Source organism: Accipiter gentilis, chromosome 16 (assembly GCF_929443795.1).
Source record: "Accipiter gentilis chromosome 16, bAccGen1.1, whole genome shotgun sequence".
NCBI lineage: Eukaryota > Metazoa > Chordata > Aves > Accipitriformes > Accipitridae > Astur > Astur gentilis.
This window is the reverse complement of record NC_064895.1, coordinates 31068424-31095349: the sequence shown is the minus strand read 5'-3', so window position 1 is coordinate 31095349 and position 26926 is coordinate 31068424. Positions and strand designations below refer to the sequence as shown.

Below are 26926 nucleotides of genomic sequence, written 5' to 3'. Positions count from 1 at the left end.
TGTAGCTTCAGAGATGTTTAAGCTCTTTTAGTGATGCCAGAATGTCCAAAAAAATTGAGGTGTTCTATCAAGGTTTGCAGGAACCGTGAAACAGGGGATGCACCTCATGCAGAGGCAACAGCAGCAGTTTGTCGTTCCTGCCTGCATGAAACAGTCCTACTGCTGTGTATGGCACATGGGGGTGAAATCATTGCAGCATACATCATACACTTAGCGATATAGCTGTATTGGTATGGAGTACCTCCAACTTGTTTTTTTAAAATCTCCATTGGCGAGGACACCACATCTTTGCCAGGCAAGCTCTTCCGCTGCTTCATTTTCCTTGCAGTAGTATTACCTGTAACTTGGATGTTTCACTGGGCAGCTGCAGTGCGTTTGAGCGCAGAGCCAGTGCCTAGGACCCACTCTTGGAGCAATTTGGTCCTCAGTCCTTGCTCAGTGACCTGTATGGCAGGTGTAAGGCTGGAGGGTTCACGTCGTTCTGGGATGTTGCTTGACTGTGATGCTAGTAATGAAACCAACGCTAAGCATGACATTAATGAAACCAACACTAAGCATGACATTATTTCTCAAAGTGTTGCTTGACTCTGAAAGCCAGCTGTCTTCAAAATTAAGTAGGTCAGTTTCATAATTAAAATACAGCAGGATTAACAGTGAGATTGGGGGGGAGGGTGTGGCAGTTATATTGGGCAGCTCCACTGAGACATTAATTAGTGCAGTGTCCCTTTTTATGCATGTTGTATCAGGTCCAAAAATCCATCTGAATTATGCTCAAAAGTCTTCTAAATTGGAGGCATTTTTTTTTAAAAAGTGCAATCGCACCTCAGAAGCAAGCCTCTTTGCCTTTCTTCAGAAGCAGGTAACAGAAGCCAATTATTCAAATAAAGCCTTTATTTAAACACAGACTAACCATAAACAGAGAAACAATCCTAGTGATTGCTGGGTGAGACAGAACCAAGTAAAAGGTTGGGAAAATCACAGCCAATGTTGTCATCTTTCTCTCCAGCTCTTGCTCCTCATGACCAGGGAGGGCTCTTGGCCCTTTGCATGCTGCAGTGCATGCTGGTCCCTGTATGTGCTGCAGTGGACAGAAAGGCCTGTACTTAACCTGCCCTTGGATGGTCCCACTCTTTCTGGGCCAGCCACAGCCCAGCCTGCTGACCTGGGCATTACACACAGGCAGTCAATGCTCCCTGCTGCCCTGGACAAGGACAAGGTTGTAAATTATGTGCCATTTTTGTGGATGGCTACTTCACCTCAAGGAAACCAGAGAACGGTCCATGTGGCAATTAGGGTTATAGTAAAGAGGAGGACTAATGTGCAAAGGAACGATGTTGAGTATGAGGGAGGCACCAGGACATCTGTGAAAGGGAGACAGACTTCATACATCTGTTTTAAGTATTTTGAAAACAGGTAAACCTCAAAAGAAGCCTTTTCCACATATCTTCAACTATTTCTTGGTGCATCTGCTATTTGCATGTCCAAAAGATTTTTACAAGGTCCCTCACCCAGACATCTTTAAAAAGTGAGACTGTCATGCATTAAACAGGATGTTGGAGGTTAGAGGAAGCATTTGGAGGAGACATTTGGCATTTTCAAGGGTGTGATGCCACTGGGGGATTCCACATTAACACTGGGCTGTTCAAAATTTTCCCCCATGGTCTAGGAAGTAAGTGGGCAGGGACTAAGACCAGCTTTGAGGATTACACAGAGCAGTAAAAATTGAAAGGTAACCACAAAGAAATGCTGAAGCATCTTAGAATACTAAGTGGTTGGGAGATGGAACAGCAGATAAAATTCAGTATTATAAAATGAAAGGCACCCAGTAACCTCTGTACATTGCCCTTGCAGCCCTCAGACTCCTTCAAAGATAGTTTGAATTTCACCTGCTGAAAAGATTGCTGCATTTAAAATAAGGATATCCTGAAAGCCTAGAGGAATACTTCACAACTTCTTACTGCTTAAGTGAGCTGTATATTGATGCTCTTTCCTCTTCAAAGCATCTTGCCAGTGCTACATCAAGTACAATCTTCCAGGATAGACTCCAACCACCCTCAGTTATTTAACACTGGATATTCTTTTTGCACATACACTTCCTCTCCAGATATAAAATTATAGGCCTCAGCAACTTTGTGAGGGTTATTGCAGCCCATTTGTTTGCATGGGAGTGGGGGTTAAGCATCAAATGACCAAGCATTCACTTCACTGCAGGTCTCCCTTCTTCTAATCTGTGCTAGAGAATCGTGTCTTCTTTAAAAATATGTGTGTGTGCGCATGCATATATATATATATATATATATGAACATATCTATATACTGGACCTGTTTCTCACCAACGCAGAACTTATTGGAGAGGTCAAGATTGGTGGTAGCCTGGGCTGCAGTGATCAAGTCGTGGTGGAATTCATGGTCTCGAGGGATATATGCCAGGCAAAAAGTATAGTCAAGACCATAAAACTTAGGAAAGCTACTGTGGCACTTTTGTAACCTGCACTGTTTCTCAGAGTACATGCCTGCCCTGCTTAGGCAGGAGGGTTGTGTTGGCCCTTTGGCACAGCAGGTAGCTCCTCACAGACTTGACCTGGTAGCAGTGATCTAAGCCTGGCACATGAATGTGGTGTCTCTCTCCCAGAGGGAAGCAGCCTCAAGGCGGTACTTGGATAAAATTCCCCTCATACTGCAGAAACAGTATGGGCCACATGATGCTGATGATGACAGGGAACAGCTTCTTGAGGGAAGCCTAGTGGGAAAAAGGGGAAAAAAGCTGCTTGTACAGCAAGGACAACCCAGCTGACACATCCAGGAGTCTGGAACACAAGCACTGGGGGCTGTGGGAGCTACGGGGCTCAGTACTGCCTGGCAGGAGGCTGACAGTGGCAGTGAATGGGATAGATGCCTAAGGGAAGAGGAGCTTAGTGGGAAGGTGGCAACAGGGCATCATGTGCCCCACCACATCAGCAATTACAATTACATACAAATTGGGGGGGGGGGGGGGGAGCACACCATCATTCAGCCACTTTTATCCCCTGAGAACCCAAATAAGAGTGGACAGAACAGCCCCCAGGACATGGTGCCTGGGGTCAGAATGCCTCTGCCTCTCATTTCAAGGCAGTGCTAATACAAAGCCATACTGACCAACCTGTTGTAGCTGACCCTGCCTGAGCAGGGGAGCTGGACTAGATGATCTCAAGAGGTTCCTTCTAACCTCAGAGATTCTGTGATCCTGTGCAGTCCTTGTCCCAGCATGTGCTTTAGACACAGTCTGATTACAGTGGCATGGGCATGCCCTGTGGTGCTATCTTTTGCAAGCCACAACAGGACAAATTCTCTTTTCCTCTTACTGGCAAGTATTGCCGAACTGTGGCATGAGACAGTGCCTGGATTTTTGATGTCTTTTCCTTCACCTGAACCACAAGTTCCTCTACCTTAGCAAGGTCATCTTGAGGCAAGGAGAGAGATGCAGACAAAAAGCTCAGGGTTAGCTTCCAGGAACAAGCAGAGAAGGGAAAAGGCCATCTACAGGAGCCCAGCTGAAGCAACTGGCATGTCTGTGCACATACACACAGCCTCCACATGCATGCATATGACCTTATGCACACATACAGAGGATTCACACACACAAACCCCTCCATGCACACATAATCTTCACACCTGCATCTGTGCCCACCCCCACATACATGCACATAGTCCATATGCGTATACTCACATGAAACCCTCGCACGTGCACATGTGGCTCACTCTCATGTGTGCACACATGGTCTGTGAGCACAGCACTCACACAGGTCTGCACCCATGCCTTCCCAACACAAAAAAACTCTTCACACTGTGCATATGCCCTCTCACCCAGCCACAGGCCACACATGCACACAAATATGTGCCCCCCCAACATACATGCATGCACAATACATGCACACACAGAAATGAGCCTTTGAAAGACGAATACCTGATCACACACATGGCCCCTACACATGTGCCCACACATGGTCCATGCACACACACGCATCCCCTCACATGCACATGCCCCTCAACCCCCCCGGCCCTCATGTCCCCCCTATATTGACTCCTCAGGCATGCTCCCCTATGCACATGCCCTTCGCTCATGTACTCACATCTGACATGTATGTTCCTTGCATACACAAAAAAAACCCTTGTGCTTGCACACGCACATGCACCTTGCGCACACACAGGTATGCAACACCCTGCATGTGACCCTCTCCCACATGCCTGCACATCCTGCCACTGCTCTGCATAGCTGTTGGGTAATGGGGAGGAGAAGTGCTGGCATGGCCCTGCACTTGGCACCATTTCCCAGATCTTGTTCTGACAGCGCAGAGGGGCTTGGCACAGAGAGGCTCCAAGGGGGGTCTGCAGTGGAGTAGTATCTGCAGCACTGTGGCCTTGCCAAGGCACTGCACAAGGCAGACAGGGACAGCAGCAGGAGCAGTGGCTGGGACGAGTGGGGGCACACATGGCTGCCAGCCAGGGACCTCATCTCAGGGTAGCAAAATCTGAAAGGAGATGGGACATAGCAGGAGGAGAAAGATAATAACCTATCCATTAAATGAGACCTTTCCTGCCCACCAAAACTGTGCGGGAGCACTGCCTCTCACATAGAGGCGTGAGGGTAGGTAGTAATTATTTACAGAGGGTATTAGATGATGCATTCTGTGGATGGAGGGGGCTGGTGTGTAGGGATCCCCATGCCTCAGTCTCAGCCTACAGGGATGTTCCAACGGCTGGATATGGATCTGGGTCTAGTGCAACACAATGGCTCTGTGATGCTGTGGGGCATAGCGAGAATGCACCAAGCAGTTAGGGCAGGGCTGTGACTATTCACAGGGAAAGGCTGGCAGTGTAGCCCAGTCAATCTGAGAGTGGTTGAGCCAGCCACAGGAGGAGGTGAGGACAGGCATGGCCCTGGCCCCCACCTCAGAAATCCTGCTATGCAGAGTGGGGGCAAAGCAGGGAGGACACTTTCAACCCACAGGCAGCGGCTCCAGGCACTGCGTCGGAGCCCAACCATCTGCTGTAGGGACAGGCCACATCACTGGCAGAAGTGACTGGCACAAGGGTCTGAGGCCAATCTGCATAGTCTGGTAAATCCTGCTCCCTCCAGACAGGGTGACTGGGTCCCTGCCACCTAAAAAGATCATCTGGTCTCTGACATCTCTGGCCACCTCTGGTTGCCAGCCACTTAGAAGCATAGAATCATAGAATGGTTTGGGTTGGAAGGGACCTTAAAGATCATCTAGTTCAAATCCCCCTGCCAGGGGCAGGGACACCTTCCACTAGACCAGGTTGTTCAAAGCCCCGTCCAACCTAGCCTTGAACACTTCCAGGGATGGGGCATCCACAACCTCTCTGAGAAATCTGTTCCAATGACTCACCCCCCTCACAATGAAGAACTTCTTCCTTACATCTAATCTAAATCTATCCTCTTTCAGTTTAAAGCCATTACCCCTTGTCCTATCACTACATGCCCTTGTAAAAAGTCCTTCTACAGCTTTCCTGTAGGCCTCCTTTAGGTACTGGAAGGCCACTATAAGATCTCCTCGGAGCCTTCTCTTCTCCAGGCTGAACAACCCCAACTCTCGCAGCCTGTCTTTGTAGGATAGGAGCTCCAGCCCTCTGATCATCTTTGTGGCCCTCCTCTGCACTCACTCCAACAGGTCCTTGTCGTTCTTATGTCGGAGGCCCCAGAGCTGGATGCAGGACTCCAGGTGAGGTCCCATGAGAGCGGAGCAGATGGGCAGAATCCCCTCCCTTGCCCTGCTGGTCACACTTCTTTTGATGCAGCCCAGGATATGGTTGGCTTTCTGAGCTGCAAGTGCACATTGCACTTCCATGCAAGGGCTACCCTGGAGCAGTCCCTGTGCTGAAGAGGGAGGTTCCATGCCACCACACCACTGCCACATTTGGCGCATGTAATAGCCTCATCATATAGGGCTCTCCATCGCATGGGCTGCCCAGTTAGTGCCTTGTCTTGCTGTCCCATGTCCCTGTCGGCTGCCTGCCCCTAAGCCAGTGACATGCAGGCTTTGTACAGGTTTGCCCTCCTTCCCATGCCACCCTGGCTCCTCAGCTGGCCTTGTGGAGCACTGCACAGCTGGTACAGGTTGGTATACTACACCACCCATGCGGAACAGAGGCATGTGAAGGAGCCAGGCTGGCTAGCAGGCATATTCTCTCTCCCGCATCTGGGAACTTCAGCTCTGCTCCCAGATAATGGGAACAATTGCACAGTCAGCACAAGCAATCACAACAAGCAGATCCCAGTGTCAGTGATGCAGATGGCAAATTATTGTGACCCTGTCAGAAGCAATACCAGGGTGGAGGTGTCAGAGGAAAAGCAGCATGACAGCCCTCTGGGGGGGCGGGCTGGAAACCAGATCAGCATCCCCCAGTCTCACACTGAGAGGAGCAACTAGTCCTGGTCTCCATGCAGGCCAGGCCAACATGGGCTCAAGTCCTACCCCCAGACACAGAGCAGACCATTCCAGCCTCTGCAGCAGCCTTGTATATACTTGGCAGCTGTCAAGCATATAAAGAGAAGCTGTCAGCACATCCCCCTCAGTTTCACAGTTTCTAGGCTAAACAACCCAGGCTAATTTACGCTTTCACCATAAGCTGCTTTGCCCAAACCTCCCTCTTAAGGACTCTCAGGTGAGTTTTCTCCCTCCTTGAAGCCCAAGCCCCAGAAGAGGTACCAGCACTACCAGGCAGCTGATTAGGCATCTGAGGCAGATCAGGCTTCTTGCAGGCTATGTGCCCATTTACACAGGTGTGTGACACCTCCTTTTGCATGCAGCTGGTCACTACAGAGCAGTGTTCAATTTGGGATGCAGCATTTGCCCAGTGCTCCTCATTCTTCTTCTCACTGGGGTTAGCTTTCCTGCCCCAGGTTCAGTGCTTTGTACATTTCTCTGCTCATCTGCACCCTCATTTGTAGAATGAGCAATAACAAATTAACTCTTTCCCCAGGGGTGCCACTGTGGGCTTTGATAGAGGCTGATTTTAGTTCCCAAGCAAAGAACTTCCATCATTCGTGGGCTCAACAACCATGATAATACTGGATACTTTTGCTACCAATACACCTGTCAGATCCCTTTTTAGCTTTACTAGGCTCTTGGCTTTAATGCCTTCATGTGGTGTAAATGACCTGGGAAAGAGCTGAGCAGTAACGTTATTATCACTGTATCAATACACAGGACACTCACATCTCAAACATCATGTGCTGTCTAGTTGTCCCATCTTAAAAGGGTAGAAAAGAAATTATCAGCTGGGAAAGAAGATAAGAATCTGCAGTGTCACAAATGGTGCAATGCATATACATAGCAAAAAATTATCAACTGTTTCTTACAATAGAAACTAGGAAGTGCCAGAAGAAATAATTGGGCAGCTGGTCTAAACCCAACAGAATAAATTACTTTTCACATTGTGCATAATTACATAGCAGAACTCTTGACTTCACAATACCCTGTGATAATCAAAAGTATAAATGTCTCTTCTTGGGCAGCACTGGATTCCCAAAAACTAATTATGCAGCAGATGGTAAAAAAGCCACCATCACCAAATGAACAAAAAAGGAGGATCGGGAATTATTAATGATTAGCAGAGGGGCTTTCCACATTTCATAAAGTTCATAAAGTCTCAAAGGGTTGGTATCCACAACCTGGTGATGGATCTGAGCCCATTCCTTGGCTGAAGACAATGGGAGAAATTCCTGTAGCAGCTTTATAGAAAATATATGTGATTTGTTGTACCTTTGCCCTCCATTATTATTATCACAAGGGATCAATGAGTTAATTCCACCTCCATGGAAGGGAAATAAGATACAGCAGCCGGCACATGGACATGGCTGAATTGATGTGAATGAACCCTTACAACATACCTTAGACATTACCTTCCAGAGAACAGGAGGCAAGACAACAGCCAATACAGCTGCAGCAACTGTGGTGAAAGCACGTGGTAGGCAGTCATGGGACCAGTCAGGAGATGGGGTCTTGGGTGCAGGGGCAGATCTGGCATTTGCACCCTCCCCAGCCCTCCTCTAGGCCAGCCTGCAGCTAGTTGAAGGACAATGCTCACCTGGAAAAGTCCACCCCAAGTCACAGCAGAGCTGCTGGCTGTTTCCATAGGCACAATCAGGTCACAGCTGGCCATGGGAGGTCTACAGCAGGGAGCTGGAGCAGCCACGATTTCAACCTGGGCAGCAACATTCTGCCACTCTCTGGAGGCACTCACAGGCACAACAGCACCCACACAGACTTGCTATGTCAGAGAGAGAATGGAGGACATGGAGACTTGCACAGACATTCATAAATGTAGTGTTTCTTCGAGAAATAATTGCACGACTGTGGTGTCCCAGGAAGGGAATAGTCACAGAAGTCCAGGACCCCCAGGTCAGAACCCAGCTATTGCAGGTTATGTCATGTTAATTCCTTTCATAAATCTGTGAATGTCTACCTCATGCTAGTTAAAAGCTGACTAAGGCTTAGATGAGGGACACAAAATCCATGCTTCCATTGTGGGTTTCATTTAATCAATAACATTTACATGCTACAAAGTATGGGCAGTTTCTGCACAGGCATATCATAAATCTAAAACTTTCCCAGATCCCAAGGGCCACAGACATAGACACAGAGGTAAATTTCTGATGCACCGGGAACCCTTGCTGATGTATTCAGTCTTGAGCAGAGAAAGACAACAGCAGGATTATGTGATGCAGGTACAGGAGGCTCCTGCACCATGGTCAGGGCATTCCCTTGCTGCCACCACCTCTCCCAGAGCTTCACATTTGCCTCAGTGACTGCCAAAACTAAAGACTCATAATGAGTGTATTTAAAGGTATCCAGAGCTAGGGAGTCTCTGTGAAACTCTCTCTTCGCTGAAGGAGCCTCCTACAGTCTGTGTGCATGTGTATGCAAGGCAGGGTGCATGGGACACAGGAAGGAGCCAGCACAGAGGCAGAGTGGTCTGCACCACTGCACCGAGCAGCAGTCACACAGCCACCACCACAGGTTGCAGTCAAGCAGCCGATGTGGCCCATGTGCTCCTTGCCCACGTGCAGCCTTTGCTCATGGGCCAGCTTGCACTAGCGAACAAGGGATGCAGCACAAAAACGCATGCCAAATGCAGACAGATGGGAGGGATGGATGTGGAGAGTGCACCCTGGGGGGATGGCCAGGAGTGAGTCAGCTGGCCCAGTGGGACTTATAATGCCTCCTCTGGCATGAAGAGAGAGAAACTGAAGGGAACAGAGGCAAGCTGGGCTGTGGGGCCTGCAGCCCAGGTTGCAGAGGTAAGGAAGGGAATTCGAGCCTGCTGCTGGATTTCCCCACTGAATTCCAGCTACAAGGCACTGCAAGACATATAGTACAATTTAGGTGTATCAGTTCCTGATTTGTGATTGTAAATTGAATTTTGCCTGGCCAAAACCCCAAGCACTCAAATGATAATAAAATAAGTGTGGAGAATTTGCACTCTCAGTATTTATTTTTTATAGACTAAACCCACAGATACAAATGCTCTCTGCTCCTAGAGCACACCGTGCTTCTCCCCATGCACAGTCACAGGGCTCTTCCCCAATGCAGCACACAAGGGGATGGTGTGGCACTGGAGAGAGATGGTTGCTAAACAACCAGGACTGCCCTGAGTGGCACAGCATGTCCTTTCCCATGTCCAGGTCAACTGATCTGGCAGGTGTATGAAGCCTGGGAATGCCACTCAGCCAACAGTGGTGGCCAAGGGTGATCAGATGCAAACTTCCACTGATCACAGGATGATTCTCCTCCTGCATGAGCAATAGGGTTGCAGTGTGGAGCGTAGGGAAAGGACACAGAAACCTAATCCCTTGGAAGTGGCTTTTGGGGGATGCAGAATAAACTGTCCCATAGTGCTAATGGACACTTGTTTCTGCTGTCAAAGAACAGCATAACCCACTGATAGCTAATACCTACAGTGCTGAGCTTTCCAAATAACCTCTTTTAAAAGATGCCTGTCATCTTCACCTGTGCAGGCTAGAGTAATGGGCAAGCCAGGGAGCAAATGAGTAACTACTGCAGCTGTGCAACCTGATGGAAGGGATCTGAACCATGCAACTGATAAGCAGCTAGACAAAATGTCAGTGTTCAAGATTATGCTCCAAAGGCTGTGAGACATGCTGCTTATGAGTAGCAAGAACATACTGAGAAATGTCCAGTAGAGCATGCAAACATATGTATAGCAGGAAGCAAAGTCATGGTGCTGGTAACAATCGGAGCTGAAGTAACAGCTTAGTATGCAGGTCAAATAACTAATCCACTAAAATACAAACCAAACAAATTATAGAAGTTAACTGCCAACAGAAAAAAGCATGGCATGAAGTTAAGCCAATGATTCAGTGTATGGGAGGAAGGACCTGACTTAAGTTATTTGGGTTAGAGCTGCAGTATGACCAGAAACTGTCTGACATCAGTACACACATTTGTGCCTGCTGCTCACTGGGCTGCCTGGACAGAGGAACCTATGCTACAGAGCAGTCAGTGACAAAAAGCCTGAATCCTCAGCTAATGGCAAAGACAGGCTGTGGAGTAGTCAGTATTAACACCAACCATCAGGTTAACAGCCAGCTCTGCAATAACCAAGAGTGGATCAGGCCACAACTACAGTGACCAAGTGAGAACAGGTCTTGCAGAGAAGAGACAACTAGCAATCTGTTCCTCTAAAACCTCTTGCAGTCATGTTCTTACAGTTGTCAGCCCTACCCTTGGCTTTCCTTGAAATTCCCTCCCCAGCAAGCAGATAGAGGGAGAAGGAGCCTTCCAGCAGGACTCTGCTGGGAAAGCAAAATCAGACTCACCTTTGTCCTAGCCACTGCTGACTGCAGTGACAATGAAGCCCAGCATGCGAAGGAGGTAATCTCCTGATCCACCAAGAGCACCTGAAAAGCAGCATTGAACAACCTAGACAGGGCCAAAAGACCACTTGACCTGCCATACAGCTGCAAAGTTAACCTAGGTTCTGCCAGACTTCGATTTCCACTTGGCTGGAACTTGTCCCTTGCACACTAACACTGAAGATTAAATCCTTCCCATGGCAACAGCACTACCCTGGTCTTCCACAAACCAATTCTCCTATAACTAAGAAGGACCTCCTGAAGTGACCAGGAAAGAATTTTAGGGGCCCTAGTGCACTGAACTATGCATGCATGTGCCCACACATGCACAGACACACACATGCACATATCAATGTACTTTTGCTGCAGGCTGATGGCATCCAGGGCTTGGGCTAGCTGATATTTAGCTCCCACTGTGCTACACAGCCAGGACAACACAGGCTGCAGCAAAGGACATCAGCCGGACAGTGAGGAGCCTCACAACTCTCCAAGTCTGCCCAAAGTCACAGCTAGGCTGAGCCACCTTAGCAGCCCCTTGGAACCAAGGGAGCTCATAGATTCCCACTTGGCTTGACTCCTGCTTCCAGTCTCCCTTGCCCACAGAAAACAGTAGCTTACTGCCTGTAAGGTGATAGAGGATAATTTGGGTTCATTTTCTTATTTCCCTACCACTTCACTAGCCCAGTGCTGCCTCTACTGGGGATGGGACACAACCGACGCCTGTGCCTTCGTGCTCACGTGGAGCAGCACCCTGGAGGTATCAGAGCATCTCCAGCTGCAGAGGAGCTGGTGGGACTGTGCTGAGGGCACCAGCCTGAATGTCTGCATCTATCAGTGCCCCAACAGTCGTGACATTGGTGAGCCAGTGATGTTCACTGCTACTAGGCATGGCCATGGCCCCACTGCCCTGGATGCTTGCCTGCACGTGGAGCCTCCTGTGCTGATGGGCCTCCCCTTGGATGCGGGCCCCTCACATCATCCATACGCTCAGGGACAAACCCTCCAGCCCAGTTAGAGCCAGTGGTCAGTGGCCAAAGGAGAGGCCATACCACAGAGCAACACAGGGCCGTGCCATCGCCTCGTCAGCACACAGAGGTAAGGACTGATTGGGTGTCCCCACAAGTTGGAGAAGCCATGCTTGCTCCTCTTCCCAGGCTTCACCTCACAACACCTCTGAGAGGTCTCCCACCTCCTGGATTGTCTCCTCAGTGCTGTCCAATTCTTTGCCTGGTGCTGCAGCAGAAAGTACCATTAGTCTAGCACTGAAGGCCCTGCAACTTCACCAGCTCCAGGCTTCTCTCCAGTCTTCCAGCAGCCCCTACCTATGTCTTGCTTTTGCCTTCTGCTGAGCAGCTCTGGCAGCCTCCCATACTGTGCTGTGCCCTGTCATGCCATGCCATGCTCCACTATGCCATTCCTTGCTGTGTTGTGCTGTGCCCTGCTGCACCATACTGTGCTGTGCCCTGCCGTGCCACACTGGGCCCTGCTGCACTGTGATATACCCAGCTGTCCTGTGCCGTGCCATGCCATGCCCCGCACCACCACGCTGTTCCCTGCTGCATCACGCCACATCATGCTGTGCCCTGCTGTACCATACCGTGCCATATCATCCCCTGCCATGCTGTGCCACGCTGATCTAACTGTGCTATGCTATGCCGTGCCATGCAATGCCCTCCCCTACCCTGCTGTGCCTGGCTATGCCATGCTGAACTGTGCCTTGCTGTGTATGTCAAGCCATGCTGTGCTAAGCCTTGGCCATTCTTGGTCACAGTGCCCCAGTGGCTCTGCATACCTGTCTGCTTCTCCAGTTTGTCCCCAGTGGCAGAGGGCTAAAGGGCAGGGAAGATCCCACAAGTAAAACACATCATGCCCCACATCCTGCAGCTGCACACAACACCTGTTTGGTCAGACTGAAGACAAGAAGGGGCACCTGAAGATAGGCATTTACAGTTAACCACTGCCTGTGGACTGCAATGCAGCATAGCTGGCCCTGCAGAAAGCACTGTGCCTAAGCCTGAGGGAGCAACAGCCTAGACTACAATGAGGATGGAGTTACCTCCCGGATAGCATCCCACAAATTAATAAAGATTGCTCTCAGCAATGCTTCAAAGAGTCACTGCCTCCATTCAGACTTCTCTAGCAGGTGAGCAAGAGCCCATGGCTGGACGTAGGTCTGCAGCACAATGGGGCAGAAGAGAGGCTGTCCTGGTGTAGCTGTCCCCATTGCCAAACATTCAGGTGCCATAATGCAGGAGCATCTCCAAATGCAGATTTCTTCCACACATGCCCAGCAAGAACCCTGCCCCCAGGCACAACCCTTGGGGAGCGAGCAGAGCTCTGCTGGGGCCAGCTCTTGCTGAAGGACCAGACAAGCCCCTGCGGTGGCCATGGTCAGGTGACTTTTGCAAGGATGAACTCGTTAATTGACAACAACACACATGAGCAAGGACCATCCAAGCTACACTGAAAGGATCAGGCTGGGGTGGGCGACCAGTCTGCATCCACAGATGTGGGTCAAGGCTTTGGCCAGCACCACCTACACCTGTGCCAAACGGCTAATGTTGCAGTGTCCACATCGTGAAGCAATGAAATCCCAGAAGGATGGGACAGATTTCTCCCACATGCCTTCCAGGAGCCTTCCGCAGCACAGCCCAGAGATGCACGAGAACCCTTTGCAGGACAGGAAGGTGGCTGAGGGTCCTCTCAGTCCGTCACAGCTGTGTGCAGCAGCATGGGCAGGGGCTGTGCTGGAAGGCCCTGCTCACTCCCATGAAGTGTCCTGCTGTGCGCACAGCTAGTAGACAGCCAATGCTGGCCCAGCCTGAGGCCTGCCTGGCACGGAAGCCCTCCAGGGTCCTGGAGACTGACACCATCCTTTTGCACAGTGCCTGGCCACACACCAACGCCACCACAGCAGGACAGAGTGCGCAGCTAGCCCCTGCAAGACACCAAGAAAGCGTTGTGCTGCCATGGGACGTGCAGCCTCAGTGCAAACACGCAGGGCAGGCGCCATGGGCTTGTGAAAGAGCGCATGGGTGCGTGGGAAGTGCCACACCAGGACATTGCAAGCGAGGAGGGTCGTAGTGTAACGAAAGACGCATGAACCCACTGCGTGAGGGAAGACAGTCGGCACTGGTGCTTACTGGGGGTACAGCACGCGGGAGGGCACTGGTGGTCAGCGGGGAACGGCACAGGGGTCAGCGCGGGTGGCTACGGGGGGCAGGGCACGGGCTGTCGCCGGGGGCGGCGCCGGTGATTTGGGGCGGGGGGGGGAGGGGGCTCGGGGCGGTGCCGGCGGTTCCGGGGCACGGCTGGGAGGCGGTGCCGGAGCCGCTGCGGCGCCGCTGGGGGGGGCGGCGCGGGGCGGGGCGGCGCGGAGCGGGCCGGGCCGGGGGAGGTGCGGGCGGCCGTTCCGCCCTCCCCCCCCCCCCCGCCCCGCGCTGCGGCCGGGGCTCGGCCCCGCTCCGTCCCGCGGCGCAGGGGGCCGGGCCGGTGCCAGGGCTGCGCCCGGGCCGGGACCGTAGTCCGGGAAGCCCCTGCGCCGGCCCGCCGCCATGGCCCGCTTCTCGGCGTTCCTCAACCCCGTCCTGGTGCTCTTCAGCTGCGACCTCTGCCTCGTGCGAGCCAGTAAGTGCGGCCGGGTCGACGGGACGGGGCGGGACGGGGCGAGGGACCGTGCCGGGCGCCGTCCGGGGCCGTCCGCCGCCCTTCGCCGGACCCCGGCACGGGTACGCCGTGCGCCGGACCCTGCTGTGGGCTGAGAACCCTCTCCGGACCCTCCCGCCGGCTCTTCCCCGGCCCCGGCGTGGCCTTGGCCGCGATCCCGTGGGGCCCAGCCCTGCCCCCTCCGGCCCCGTGGCAACCCCCCGGGGCTGCGCCGTGGCCTCCAAGCCAGCCGTGCCTTCGTGGGACGGGGTGCGATCGTGTGGCCGTGCCGCCTTCCGTGGGCACCAGGCTCTCCCGGGAGCACCTGGAGTCGCCGCCTGCGGCTTTGGCTCCCGAAGCCTCCCGCTTCTGGGCGAGGCAGTGGGGAAACGCGGGATCTCCTTGTGCCCCCGCGGAGCAGGGCCTCCTTGTTTCCCGTCCTTGCCCCTCACCAGTGAGCAGCGAGTCCCGAGGGAGTTAATGGCCCCAGGCAGGGATGCTCCAGTGCTGTAGGCTGGGCTGTGAGCTGGTTCCTGCCTGACAGGCGTTCCTGCCTGACTGACAGGCATTCCTGCCTGCCTTGCTCTCTCTGGGCTGGTGTTTGCCAAGACACCGAGGTCTGTCAGCACGCAGGGTACCTCTATCCTTTCTTCCCTTGACTCCTTTGAATGACCCTGTGTCAGTGGCAGCCTTGTGCTGTCTATTAACCCCTTGTCAGGTTACTGATGTATCAGATTGAATTGTGAGTATCAGACATGTTCTGATATGTTCTGCCATGTTTTCAGTCTCCTTGCAAAATATGTATTCCAGGGCCTGACGGATTCAGGAAGAAATGCAGTCAGGGTTGTTAAAAAGGGGCCACTTATTTTTAGATGTGCAGCCTGATGCTTACCTCCCTGCTGCAGGGTTAAGTTGGGCAAACATCTGGGTGCCCTTGAGCAGCAGTCCCAAGGGCACGGGCTGAGGGGCAGGTGGGGTCCCCTCTCCAGAGTCATAGCAGGATGGGGAGGGCACCAGCGGGGCTGTGCCCCATCCCTATGCAGCGCCACATCTGCCAACATTGGTCTTGAAGGGCATCTGTCTGGCCCCTTCTCTAACCTGCAAAGCCAGGTTGCATGGCAGATCTAGTCCAGTGCTCAGCTGCTTACAGGTCAGCCGTCCCTGCCGCTCAACCTCAGGCTGCAGTGCTGCTGGCTCCAGCACACAGGACCAACTCTTCCCACCTCTTCAGCAGGCCTGAAAGGAACGCACTGCTGTAGTGACAGGACAAAAGGGTGCGTCAGGCCTTAAGTAAGTGATTGCTCTTTCTGTGGTGGTGCCCATTTCTTAATATGGCTTTAATCAAAAGTGAAGCTGGATAACTTATAAATGATGCAGAACCATTAGCGATTGATGCATTGGGCAGGACTTAACTGTGGCATGCTTTTCCCAGAGAGCCCAGCAGGGTGTTGGAGCATCTTGGCTTTACAGGAATGTTTTTAATAGTTGGCTTCAGAGAGTACATTTTTTGGAGCCCTTGCACTCACAGATCTTTATGGCAACAGCTCTGGCATGAAACTGCTCTGACCTCAGCTGCAGAGCAGGCTGGAGAATGTTAGGCTTAATGTGGGGATCATACACAAAGCTTTCTATGGTGTGAGCTGTCCTTTGGAGGTCTTGTCATAGCATCTTTCAGTGAGGTCTCATCTTGCATATTCTTGGGATTAAACATTGCCCTGTGTTTCTAGGGTGAACTTCCCTAGTTTCAACTTCTGAAACTTCCTGTCCTTTCTCTTCCTGCTAGGTGTGCAAATCCCATGTGCTCAGAGGTGTCTTTTCTGCAGTTTGCTGAACTGCAGACTGACCAAGGGACACTAATTTTTCCAGTGAAGAACTGCAGCCTGGACACCTTCTCACTGTCACACAGCTTCAGGTCTGCTTGCCTGGAGCCTGTACAAAGTATGTTTACAATGCATGAGGTCTGAAGCACCGACTAGGCATGTGCACTGTGGCTCTGCCATGCCCCCAGGTCCTCTCACCCTCCCCTCTCTCCATTTGGGACATTTGGGGATTGGCTCTGGGTGTAATAGCAGATCACGTTGGCTTTGTGTACTGTCTTTGCAGTATGATACCAGGGTGGTATCCCCTCTCGGATGCCCTTCTGCTGCCAGTAAGTGAAGGTCCCTACACAGGGCCTTTGCAAGCTCTGGCTAAGTACAGTTCAAGCAATACTGTCAGGCCCATGCAGACCCAGCAGCATGGCTTGTGGATCAGTGCAGTGCCCTTGTTCTCAAATCATAGAGTGACTCAGCCCCAGGGCCATGTCTCAGCATCCCCAGCCCAAAAGCTTGGTCTGGGTTCCCCGCAAAAGTCTAGAAAAATCTTGTGCAGAGCAGGGAGCTTGCTACAAGCTCCATCCACAGACTTTTGTGTCGCAGGGATGTCAGACCCTGCCTTTAATTTCCTCACACACCCTTAAAGGTTCAGTAGTCCAGCTGCCCCCTTTGGGCATGTTCAGACCTCATCACATTTTGTTAGATGTAAAAAGCTACCTAATTTATTACTGTATATGTATCCTGTGAAGCACGACGAGGTCCTGTTCTTGTCCTGAGGCCAGCTGGCAGGCTCTGGTCACATCCATAGCACTAAGTTCATGAGTTCCAAAGAGGGGAACGCATCAGTGCTAACTCTTTGAGCCATGCCCTAGAGTGGTTTGGGCCCACGCTGGCTGGTTCAGACCAAAACAGTTCCTGGGACCAGTCTCCAACACTAGATTCCTGGGCTGTTCCTGACCTCGTTACATTGCTACAAGGCTACATCGTGGTAGCCTTGGACAACTGTTCTTACACCTGAAGGCTAGCGGAAACATTGCAGTCTCCCACCCCCCACTTCGAAATGCTTCTGACTGGAACAGTGCAAGAGAGCAGTTATTTGCTAGCTGACGGGGTGCTGTCTACAGCTCAGCTGTTAGTTGTGCAACTAACTTGCACACTGGCTGTGCCTGGAGCCGAAAACCAGACATCTGTGGGGACCTCAGCTCCTGTGCTCACAGAATACACATGCCCAAGTCAGTGGCCAGGTCTGGGGACTGCAGCTTTATTCAGAATAGCCTGTTCTGCTGTTGGCCTGTGGGAGACGAGGGTGTGGAGATAAGGACGTGGCTCAGAGCATCCCTCTCACAGGTTAGAGTGATGAACCAGTTTCCCACTGGTGAAACTCTAAGGAGACACACTTTTCATGGGATAAAGATGTTTGAGTGTATCTTTGAATCCTTTCCAGTTTTCCAGCCTCCTGTTCTGAAAGAGAAGGCGCAGCATCCTGTGATGTCCTTGTTCGTGTTGTCTCCAATGACACTATCTCCTGGTAATGTGGCAGGCTTGTGTTGGGGACTCACTCAGCCCCAGTGTCTCTCTGAAAATGTGTTTTCTGGTCTCCATGGGTGACCCTTCTGCCTGTGGCAGACCACAACCCTGCATTTCTCAGAGTGGGAATCACAGCCTTTTCCTGGTTTGATCTGGAGCTGGGTATATTCAAATGTGAATGAATGCATTTAAATAGCTGACCTGCAGAAATTACCTTTCCTTGTCACTCTGACGGTGGTTGTTGGTGGTGTTATGGTTGTCTTTTTTTCTTGCTCTCAGGTGCGCTCTGGGGCTCTTTTTCTATCTACATAAATCACAGCATTGAACTTGTGCTACACAAGCAGCTTGTAGAAGGACACAGTCTTGTTTACAGGGAGAGAGGACACACAAACAGCAGCCTCAGTATCTTTCTTCATGCTCTCCTGTGTCTAATTTCCAGACAAAATTTGGCTTTGTATGCAGGTCTGCGTACCTGTATAGGATCCTGCCACACTTTTAGTGCTGTGAAATCTCAAAATCGCGATGGTGCGGACCATGGGTCAATCAGGCCAGGTTTCTAAATGACAGCACCAGCTGAGTGTTGCTGCCAACTTTGCAGCTGATGGCATTGCCTTGCTGGGGAAGTCAGCTCTGCCTTCTGCATTGGGTTTTCCTCCCCACTCTAGAGCAGGGAGTAATGCCAGGCATATGAGTTGGCCAGATTGAGTTGCATAGTGTGTTTATTCCAAGCTGCCCCATTTTTCTGTCACAGTTGATATATAAATACTGTGTCTGGGCTGCTTCCTACACAGTTCTGGGTGGTGTGCCAGGGATTCGTGATATGCACATCCACAGGGCAGCACCAGAGCTTAGAGGAGCCTGATCACAGGCTTGGTTGAAGAATTGCATTGATGTAGGATTTGTTAGGACTTTCTGGACCCTACAGAAACATGGGACTTCCCTGCCAAGAATCTACTCTGTGCCCAGGCTGAGCAGGAGTGTGTCATGCCAGGCATCCCTGCTTCTGCTAGTGCTAGAGCTGAATGAAGTAAACTTTCCAACAGATGAACATCTGAGCAGCAGTGAAGGTACCTCAGATCTGCAAGTAGCTGCCCTCATGAAGAACTGATGTGAATGTCATTCTTTTCTCTGATAGCAGGGTCTCTGCAGTGCTCTGAGACAGGCTGCAAAGACTTTTCATGTGATTTTGAGCTGCAGACACTGGTTACATTGCCATGAGAGTCTCTTAAACTCTAATTCTTTTTTGCTCAAGATGGGCCTTCATGCATTTCCCATTTCGATGTCTGCAAGGCGGAAGGAGCCTACTGGGGGCCCTTCGTGTCTTTAGCTGGGTCTGGCAGCCTGGGCACGTGGTCAGCATTGCTAATCCCTTTTATGTGGAACATGTATTATGAGCAATGGGCTATGTCTGCCGCTGCAAGCAAGCCCTTCAGAGAAGAGCCAGTCAGATGCCTCATGAGCTTGTCCTCCTTCCCCACTGTAGGACACTGCAGAGGGTGAGGTGTGCAGTGAGCACATTTCTCACCAACAGCCAGGCAGGGAGGAGTCCTGGCCAGCGAGCGAAGACTGCTAAAGCCAGTGGGTGCCACAGAGGGGTAGCTGCACAGGCAGGGAGTAGCTCTGTGCATGCATACCTACCCCTGCCCCTCCCACAGCAGGCAACTGCCCACTAGCCCAGGAAGCACCATGCCGTGCCTGTGTTGCTGCTGGCAGGGCCTCAGCCTTGTGCATGCTGTGCCACTCCTCTCCTGGGGACAGATTCACCTGAGAAGCTGCTCCCAGTAGCCCTGGCCAATGTGCTACCATGGGCAGATGTTGGAGAGGCCCCCCATGGTGGTGTGCAGGGGTGAGTGCCTGTTCTGAGACATCTTCTTTTGCCTCTTTCCTGTGCTTTGCCTCGGTCCATTCCTGGCTCACCCAGACAGGCCACCATCCCCTGTCAACGTGACTGTGACGCAGCTGAAGGCAAACTCTGCCACAGTCTCCTGGGACGTCCCAGAAGGAGACGTGGTCATCGGCTATGCCATCTTACAGCAGGTATCCAGGCTCTGTCCCCAGGGGGCTGGGGACCCCTCTCACTGATTACCAGCATGCTCCTGTGTCAGCCCTTTTGCCGCAGTGTGGAGCTCCTCTGGCACCTGCCTGAGGACACCTCTGCTGTTGAGCTGCCCTTGCCAGGGCACCCTGTCTGAGCCATCCATCCTGATGGGAAGTAGCAGACCGTGGGCTGCACTGGGGGTAGCTGTCCCTCCAGTGGCTTGCCTGTGATTTCTCTGGATAAGGATGGTGCTTCAGCCATGACATGACCCTTCTTTGCTTGCCTTGCTCCGCCTCCCCAGCCCCAGATGACGGTGGCTTCTCCAGGGAGGCGCCTGGCTCTCAGGCCACCTAGGGATGCTGCATAGCAAAGTGCTGGCCAGCCTGGCCCACCCAGGGGTCGACTATTGCCCGGGAAGGGAGGAGTGAGGGGCAGTGTGCCCAGCACAGCCCTGCAGGCAGGGGCCTGTGCCTGGTGCAGCTGGGAACAGCCTCCTGGGGATGACAGCTCTTCACTCTGGCAGCGGCAAGATGGACAGATGCAGCGCTTCATCCGGGAGGTAAACACCACCAACCGGGCCTGCGTGCTGTGGGACTTGGCGGAGGATGCTGATTACATCATCCAGGTGCAGAGCATCGGCCTGTATGGAGAAAGCCAGGCCAGTAAGCGTGTCCACTTCCGGACCCTGAAGGAGACTGACCGCCTCCCTTCCAACAGCTCCAACCAAGGTGAGGCAGCTCCTTCCAGCTTGCCCAGGTGCTGCTGGTGGGCCCGTACCTGGAGGTCTCCACAGCACACGGGCAGGAATCCAGCAGCCAGCGAGGAAGGTGCTGCCCTGAGCAGCAGGCTGCTTGGGACACATGGGGTCATAATGGGTAGCGGGGTTGTACAGGCTGCTGTTGTGTCCACTGTGGCCATGATAATGTCCCCACGTCCTGGTTTACAGCCCTCCTGTACCAGGTCTTGGCACCCTATTCAGCTAAGCAGGCTGTGGCCAGGACAACTGCTGTGGTCTGCTCAGCTGCTGCCCATAGGAAGCAAATATTGAATGGGCTCTCAGATGTCCCGGCCTGCAAGGTACCAAAGGACAAATGATGGAGCCCCACAGTCTCCTCTCCTACTCAGATCCATGTTGTGCCTTCTTTCTTTGGGGTTGCCTACATGCTGGTCCATGAGACATGATCCAGGAATCCAAGAGAGGTGATGCCCAGAGGGGGTCCACTGGGCACAGGAGTCTGTCTCCAGAACTAGCCATAAGAGGGGGACTTGAGAAGAGTATAACAGGGCAAGCAGATGGCTTACTTTCCTCAGAACTTTTGTGTTCAACTTGGGGCTTTCCTAACCTGCCCTGGTCCCTACATAGGGAGTAAGCTCAGGGATTACTCCCATGCATTGTGCAGTCCCTACTTGAACCCAAACAAGCTGTTAGAATCCCTGACTTCCTTTGGAAGCAAGGATCGTTTATCTGACACAGGAAAGCCACAGGCTGCATGTCCTCTCCCCAGCCAAGATGTCATCCCAAACCTATCCTTGTTTGGGGGAGGTGGGCCTCTCTCCTCTGGAGCTCCTTCTCAGATCTTTGAGCGTTGCTGGTCCTGAAGTAGGTTCTGGTAGGAGGGTATCTGCTGCCAGCCCTGCCTGGGTTCTCTTCTCTGCAGGTGACATCACCATGGAAGGGCTGGACAAAGACAGGCAGCTGCAGACAGGCGAGATTATCATCATTGTGGCTGTGCTGCTCATGTGGGCAGGTGAGTGCCACAAGCAACGTTCTGGCAGGCTGGGGCAGAGATGCAATCCAGGGTCCACAAAGACGATGGGGCTAAAGAGTGTGCAGAGGCATATTGGTATGGGTCTGGCATCCTTTCCAGTAAGTTCATTGAGTCTCTGTAGGAGCTTAAGCCAGTGTGGTAAAAGGAGCAACCACAGCCACTGCTTAGCAGTGATGGCCTGGAGCATGTGGGCTGGGTAGCCTGGCTGCTGTGCTGGAAGAGCAGGAGACAATGTGGGACCCAAGCAATACAGGGTGGGAGCATCCCAGCTGACATTAACTATCATGTAACTGGGGCCTTAGCTAGCTTGTCTGACATCTGGTAACATTGCTGCACTGGCTGGTAGTGGCTGTGCCTCAATCTGCAAAAACTGTAAGATGGGTGATTTGCTCCTCTACAGCAGCTGATTAAAGCCAGTGCTTTAGCAAACAGCACATTGGCCTGGGAGCAAGGAAGCCTGAGCAGCAAGTCAGCTCCTGACTGGTCACATGCAGCTGCTGTGAATGGGAAGTCATTTGTCCCCTACTCCCTTCCCAATAAATGTGGATTTTCTAGTGGCATCTTGCAGGAATCTCTCCTTGTCTTAGCCCTGAACACTTTTCTAGTGCCCTGGAAGAAAATACAAGATGCCTGCTGATAGCTTACACCTCGTGCAGGTTGGTGTGCCAGAGTGCCAACAGGGAGAAATCAGGTCCAGTCTGTGGGTGGCTGTGATAATGCACTGTGGTTTGAATGGTTCCAAGACATCTAATGATTACAGTTCAAAGCATTGCTCCAGAGTCCAGTGTCCCAAGGTGTGGGGCGTGTGCTGCGTGGGATGGGTGCTGTAAAACCATGACAGAATGACTGACCTCACAGTCAGTTTGCAAGACAGGACAAAGCCAAGGGCTGGCTTTTATGGGGGTCACAAGCACTGGACGAATAACTTTAGTGCCTTGCTGGAGGCACTCAGCTGCTCACTGACCTCAAGGGCTGTCCCTCTCCAAGTGCCTCAACATCTGCCTTTTGTTTCACAGCCCTGAGCCATAGGCACCGAGCACCTTGTGTGCCCTGCTGGCTTTAGCTGCATCCATGTCTCGTCTGCCCATGGAGACTGGCCTGACCACACATGCAGAGGTGCCTGGGGTGGTCCAGGCTGACACAGGTGGAGGGTGTGGGTGACCAGCACTGCTCTCCAGCTGGGATGCTGTGGGGAGGGGAGGCATGGGGCAGCCAGTGTGAGAGAGTCCTTCATCCCCTGTCTTCCGGCAGCGGTGATCGCCCTCTTCTGCAGACAGTATGACATCATCAAGGACAACGACTCCAACAACAACAAGGAAAAGACAAAGCCATCCTCGGAGCATAGCACACCAGAGCGACCGAGCGGAGGGCTGCTGCGGAGCAAGGTGAGTGGGGAGGGCTGGCAGGAGGGATGGCATATGACGTCTGCTGTGGCTTGCTGCCTGGATAGGTTCTGGCTCTCTCCAGAAACGGAAACACCCCAGCTCATGCTCTCACCCTAAAAACTGAGGGGTTTTATGGTGCAGTGAGCCCTGGTCTCTCTGGGGCAGTGTGTGTGCCCCATGGGTGATTGCAGGAGAAACACTGGAAGAGGTGGCAGGATATATCAGCTGGGATGGCTCCCACACAGCAGGGTGGTACGTGTCCTCTCACTGTAACAGCCCCTTCACCATGCCCCTCCAAGGCTGCACCTCTTCAGCATCCCATAGACAGGTTCAGGCAGGAGGCAGACAAGCTGGGCAGCTGTTTTTATGGTTCCTGCACTGGTCTATCGCTGCTCACTTTCTGCCTTCACTGGGGCTTGCTCCAGGCCACCAACACACAAGTTGTTCATGGGAAGCACCCCAGAGCCCCTTCCCAACTCTCATGGAGGTACTGTGCCAGGCTATGGATGGGGAGGGAGCAGAACTTTCATCTGGCTGTTCTCTCAGCACCTGACACTTCTCCCTTTGTTACTTGACAAAGACAGTAATTTATAATCCTTTATATATAACACTTTAATGGGACCTTGCATTAGGTTTTCCCTTGTGTCTCATCTGCCTCCTCTGTCAGTGGGAACTCTGCTCACTGTTGCCTAACTGCCCCTCTGCTTACATATCTTGGTTTCCAGTGGATGTTGAAAGCAGAAACTTCCTGTTTGGACTTCAAGGCCCCAGTTCTCATCCTCCAGATTTTCCCGCTTCTGACTACTCCTTGCCAAAAAAGATCCCTTCTCTTAGATCCCTGCTCCAAACTGACCCTGCTCATGTAGGGCTGAAAAGGCAGGTGCAAAGCCTGTTCCTGCTGCTGCTTGCGAAGTTCACCTTTATGGGGCTGATGCACCTCAGTTTGTCTTTTTGCATTCGCCATACTCTTAGTATCCTTGCAGGTGACAACACTGCAAGTTTATTCTTGCAGTCATTAATTACAAAGCTGGGAACAAGGTATAGAAAAAGCTCTGCATTCGCTTTGCCTACTGGCTTCAGGGCCAAGCTGCTGTAAAGCAGCAAACAGTGCAGCTCTTGATCTGGGCCCTGTTATAAAGCGTGGTCTTGGACACTCACCTCCTGCACCCTGATTCAGCGTGCAAGGGCTGAGCTATGAAACACATGTGCAGCAACCAGGACCCCTTCCCTTCCCAGCACCTTCTTTGAATTCACATATCCGCTGTACTCTTCAATGAGCATATTCCTTTTAGCGTAAGCAAAAGTGCCTGCTAGTGCTTGCAACAGTTTTTGAGAAAATCCACCTCACACCTGCAGCCTTTAGTTCCCTTGGCATATGCCAGAGCTGTCATGAGGGGTATGGCAGTGAGACGTGCTTGGCACTCAGCAGGCCTTATCTGTTCCTCCATGCTGGTCATCCCATGCTTTGTGAATTCTCTACCCCATGGCAGATGTCCTCCTACCCCCTCACTTACCTTTTCTGCTCTGACCCCGCACCTACCTCCTGACCAAGGACATCAGGTGTAGCGTGGCTACCACTAGGGACCAGACAGAAGCCACCAGATACCTGCAAGCCCTGGAGGCTGAAGAATGTGGGCAGGGGGGCTGGTTCACCCAGGAGTACTGGGGCACCACAGTGGGCAGAAAGGCTTCCTGGGGAGGCAAGTGTACAGTTGAAGGGACTGACCTGGAGGGAGGCACCAGGCGATGCAGCTGAGCTACCTGAACCTTTCTGCCAGGAGAGCACGTCAGTACAAAAGGCTGAGGTTTCAGGGTTAGCTTCCTTGGTCTCCTGAGGGAGATGCTGAAGCCAGGTCTCTGCTGCAGCTCACCCACACCTCAGCTCAGGGTAGAAGGCTCAGCTGCACCTGGGAGCCCTTTAGCAGAGGTTTGCTGGTCTTTGCCTGCCTGGGAGGTTGGGGGCTCTGCCGTGGGGTCTGCATCCCAGGGGCTTAGCAAAGCAGGGCCTTAAAGCAGATTTTTCTCTCATAGAAGAAGTCTCCCTCAGTCAATATAATCGAGGTGTAAGTGCAGCACCAGCTCTGCATCTGGGGTCCTGAGCATCCTGCCAGAGCCAAAGCAGGCCTTGGAAGAAGAGGCAGCACCAGGCGCCCAGCCTGGAACTCTGCATGCGAAGATCCGCATATCAGAACTTACGCTTTCCCGAGGGCGCCTGTCCGGGGATGTGCATGGAGCCGGCTCCCAGCCGTGCATGCAGTGTGCGGCCCTGCCCATCCCGCATGCCTGGCCCTGCTCCCCTGCCACCGTGGAGCACGGAGCTGAGAAAGGGTGGGGGGGCCGCACCACCAGCCCAGGGGGGCAAGCCTAGGGGAGCAGAGGGGCTGGTGCGCTGGCTTGAGGGGAGGCAACATCCCTGTGCACTGGCTTGGCCTGGAGCAGACCTTGCTCTCAGCTGCGGTGTCTGGGCTCGGAGGGCTGTCTGTGGAGGGCAGGAGCTGCTCCCTTTTGGCCCCGAGACTGAGGGGATGGGGCAGTGCAGGCATTCGCCCCAGTGCCGCCAGGGAAGTCATAGCCAGGTGGCAGGAGGGTTTGTCTGTAGGGCTGGGCCTGGCAAGCACAGCTGAAGAGTGGATCTCTGCTGGAGAACGGGGCTCTGCTGCACCCCATTGTTGCCATGCAGGGGCTTCAAGGCCTCTCCCTGCTGCAGGGGACAAAGACACAAGTGAGCTAGTGCTGCCACAGTGCCCAGCCAGCCTGCAGAGCATGCAGCCAGTACAGGGAGTGCTGGCAGGAGCCGTTCTGTGGGGCAGTGTGAGCCCCACGGAGCTACGGGAGCAGGCAGTGCCAGGGCATGGCTGTGGCTTTGCCATTTCCCTAGTAGGGCCGAGTCCTGACACATTCAAGCTGTTTGTGGGGGAGCTGCTGAGCACCCTGTGAGCAGCGCGGTGCCTGTGCTGCCTGGAGGAGATAGTGTGGTGAGGCCCAGCAAGGTCTCAGCAGGATGTGCGCTGCAGAGTTCATCATTGCTCTGGGGACAACCCTAGCTTCAACAGTGTCACATCCTGTTCCTGTCTTGTGGAGGTATGGTCACTGCTGATGCTCCCACTCCTGGCTGGTCCCGTGGCCTGCACCAGGTTGGCTGATGTGACAGACCTGTTGGAAAGGGCTGGCCCCGAATGCCCAGAGCCGGTGGACCACTGGCTTGCTGTCATGTGCTCAGTCTGCCTGCTAGTGTGAAGACAACGTGAACCATCGACCACCCTGGGGCTGGTGAAGTGGGGATGTCTGGACTGTGCTTGTTTGCTCCTGAGAGCCTGCAGGCAGAAGTCTGTCACTGGATATCTGCACTACCCTGCACCTGAGGCTGAGGCCAGGCCCAGACATGCTCTCTTGCCGGTAGTAGGAGGGATCAGGGTGATGTGAGGAGGCTCTCTGCTGCAGAGATAGCAGCTGGTGCCCTGGCTGCTGCTGCTCTCCCTCCATGCTCTGCTCTGTGGCCTGTCACTGAGCTGGGGTGCTGGCTCTGCAGCCCTGGACTCAAGCATCACAGGATCCAGCGTCTTCCAGGAATAAACCTCCCAGTAAAGCACTTTCAGGACTCTTCCTTCCAGGTGCTGCTCAGCTCCTGCTGCAGGACTAGGTGGGGAAGGACGGGATAAGCGACTCCCTGTGGCAGGGTCTTTTCAATAAAAGCATCCTGGCTCAAAGGCAGCATTGTCCTGCAGAGTTGCAGGTCTGTGTCTGTGTGTCTGCATGTGTACATGTACCAACACTTCTTGAACATGTGTGTGTAGCCTTTAGAAGGACACCTATTCTTGCATGCTGTGCAAGAGCTGCAGGTCATCTTGCACACCTCTCTGGCCTTTGAGGGAC

At 52.8% G+C, this 26926-nt stretch overlaps 1 protein-coding gene across 6 annotated transcripts; it reads left to right on the top strand.

The window, feature by feature from the left end:
- The first annotated feature begins 13939 nt into the window (after positions 1-13939).
- On the top strand, positions 13940-26764 carry FNDC4 (fibronectin type III domain containing 4). 6 transcript variants are annotated; one of them, XM_049818955.1, is made up of 6 exons: positions 13940-14010; positions 19783-19898; positions 20423-20627; positions 21558-21647; positions 22920-23053; positions 25085-26764. In XM_049818955.1, exons 3-6 carry the CDS (start codon positions 20438-20440, stop codon positions 25118-25120), a joined length of 450 nt encoding a protein of 149 aa, XP_049674912.1. In that variant the 5' UTR covers positions 13940-14010; positions 19783-19898; positions 20423-20437; the 3' UTR covers positions 25121-26764. The 6 variants fall into 6 exon arrangements, with proteins under 6 accessions (XP_049674912.1, XP_049674910.1, XP_049674909.1 ...); XM_049818953.1 differs by lacking the exon at positions 13940-14010 and adding an exon at positions 14249-14502 and having other exon boundaries at positions 25088-26764; XM_049818952.1 differs by lacking the exon at positions 13940-14010 and adding an exon at positions 14249-14502.
- Positions 26765-26926: the final 162 nt, after the last annotated feature.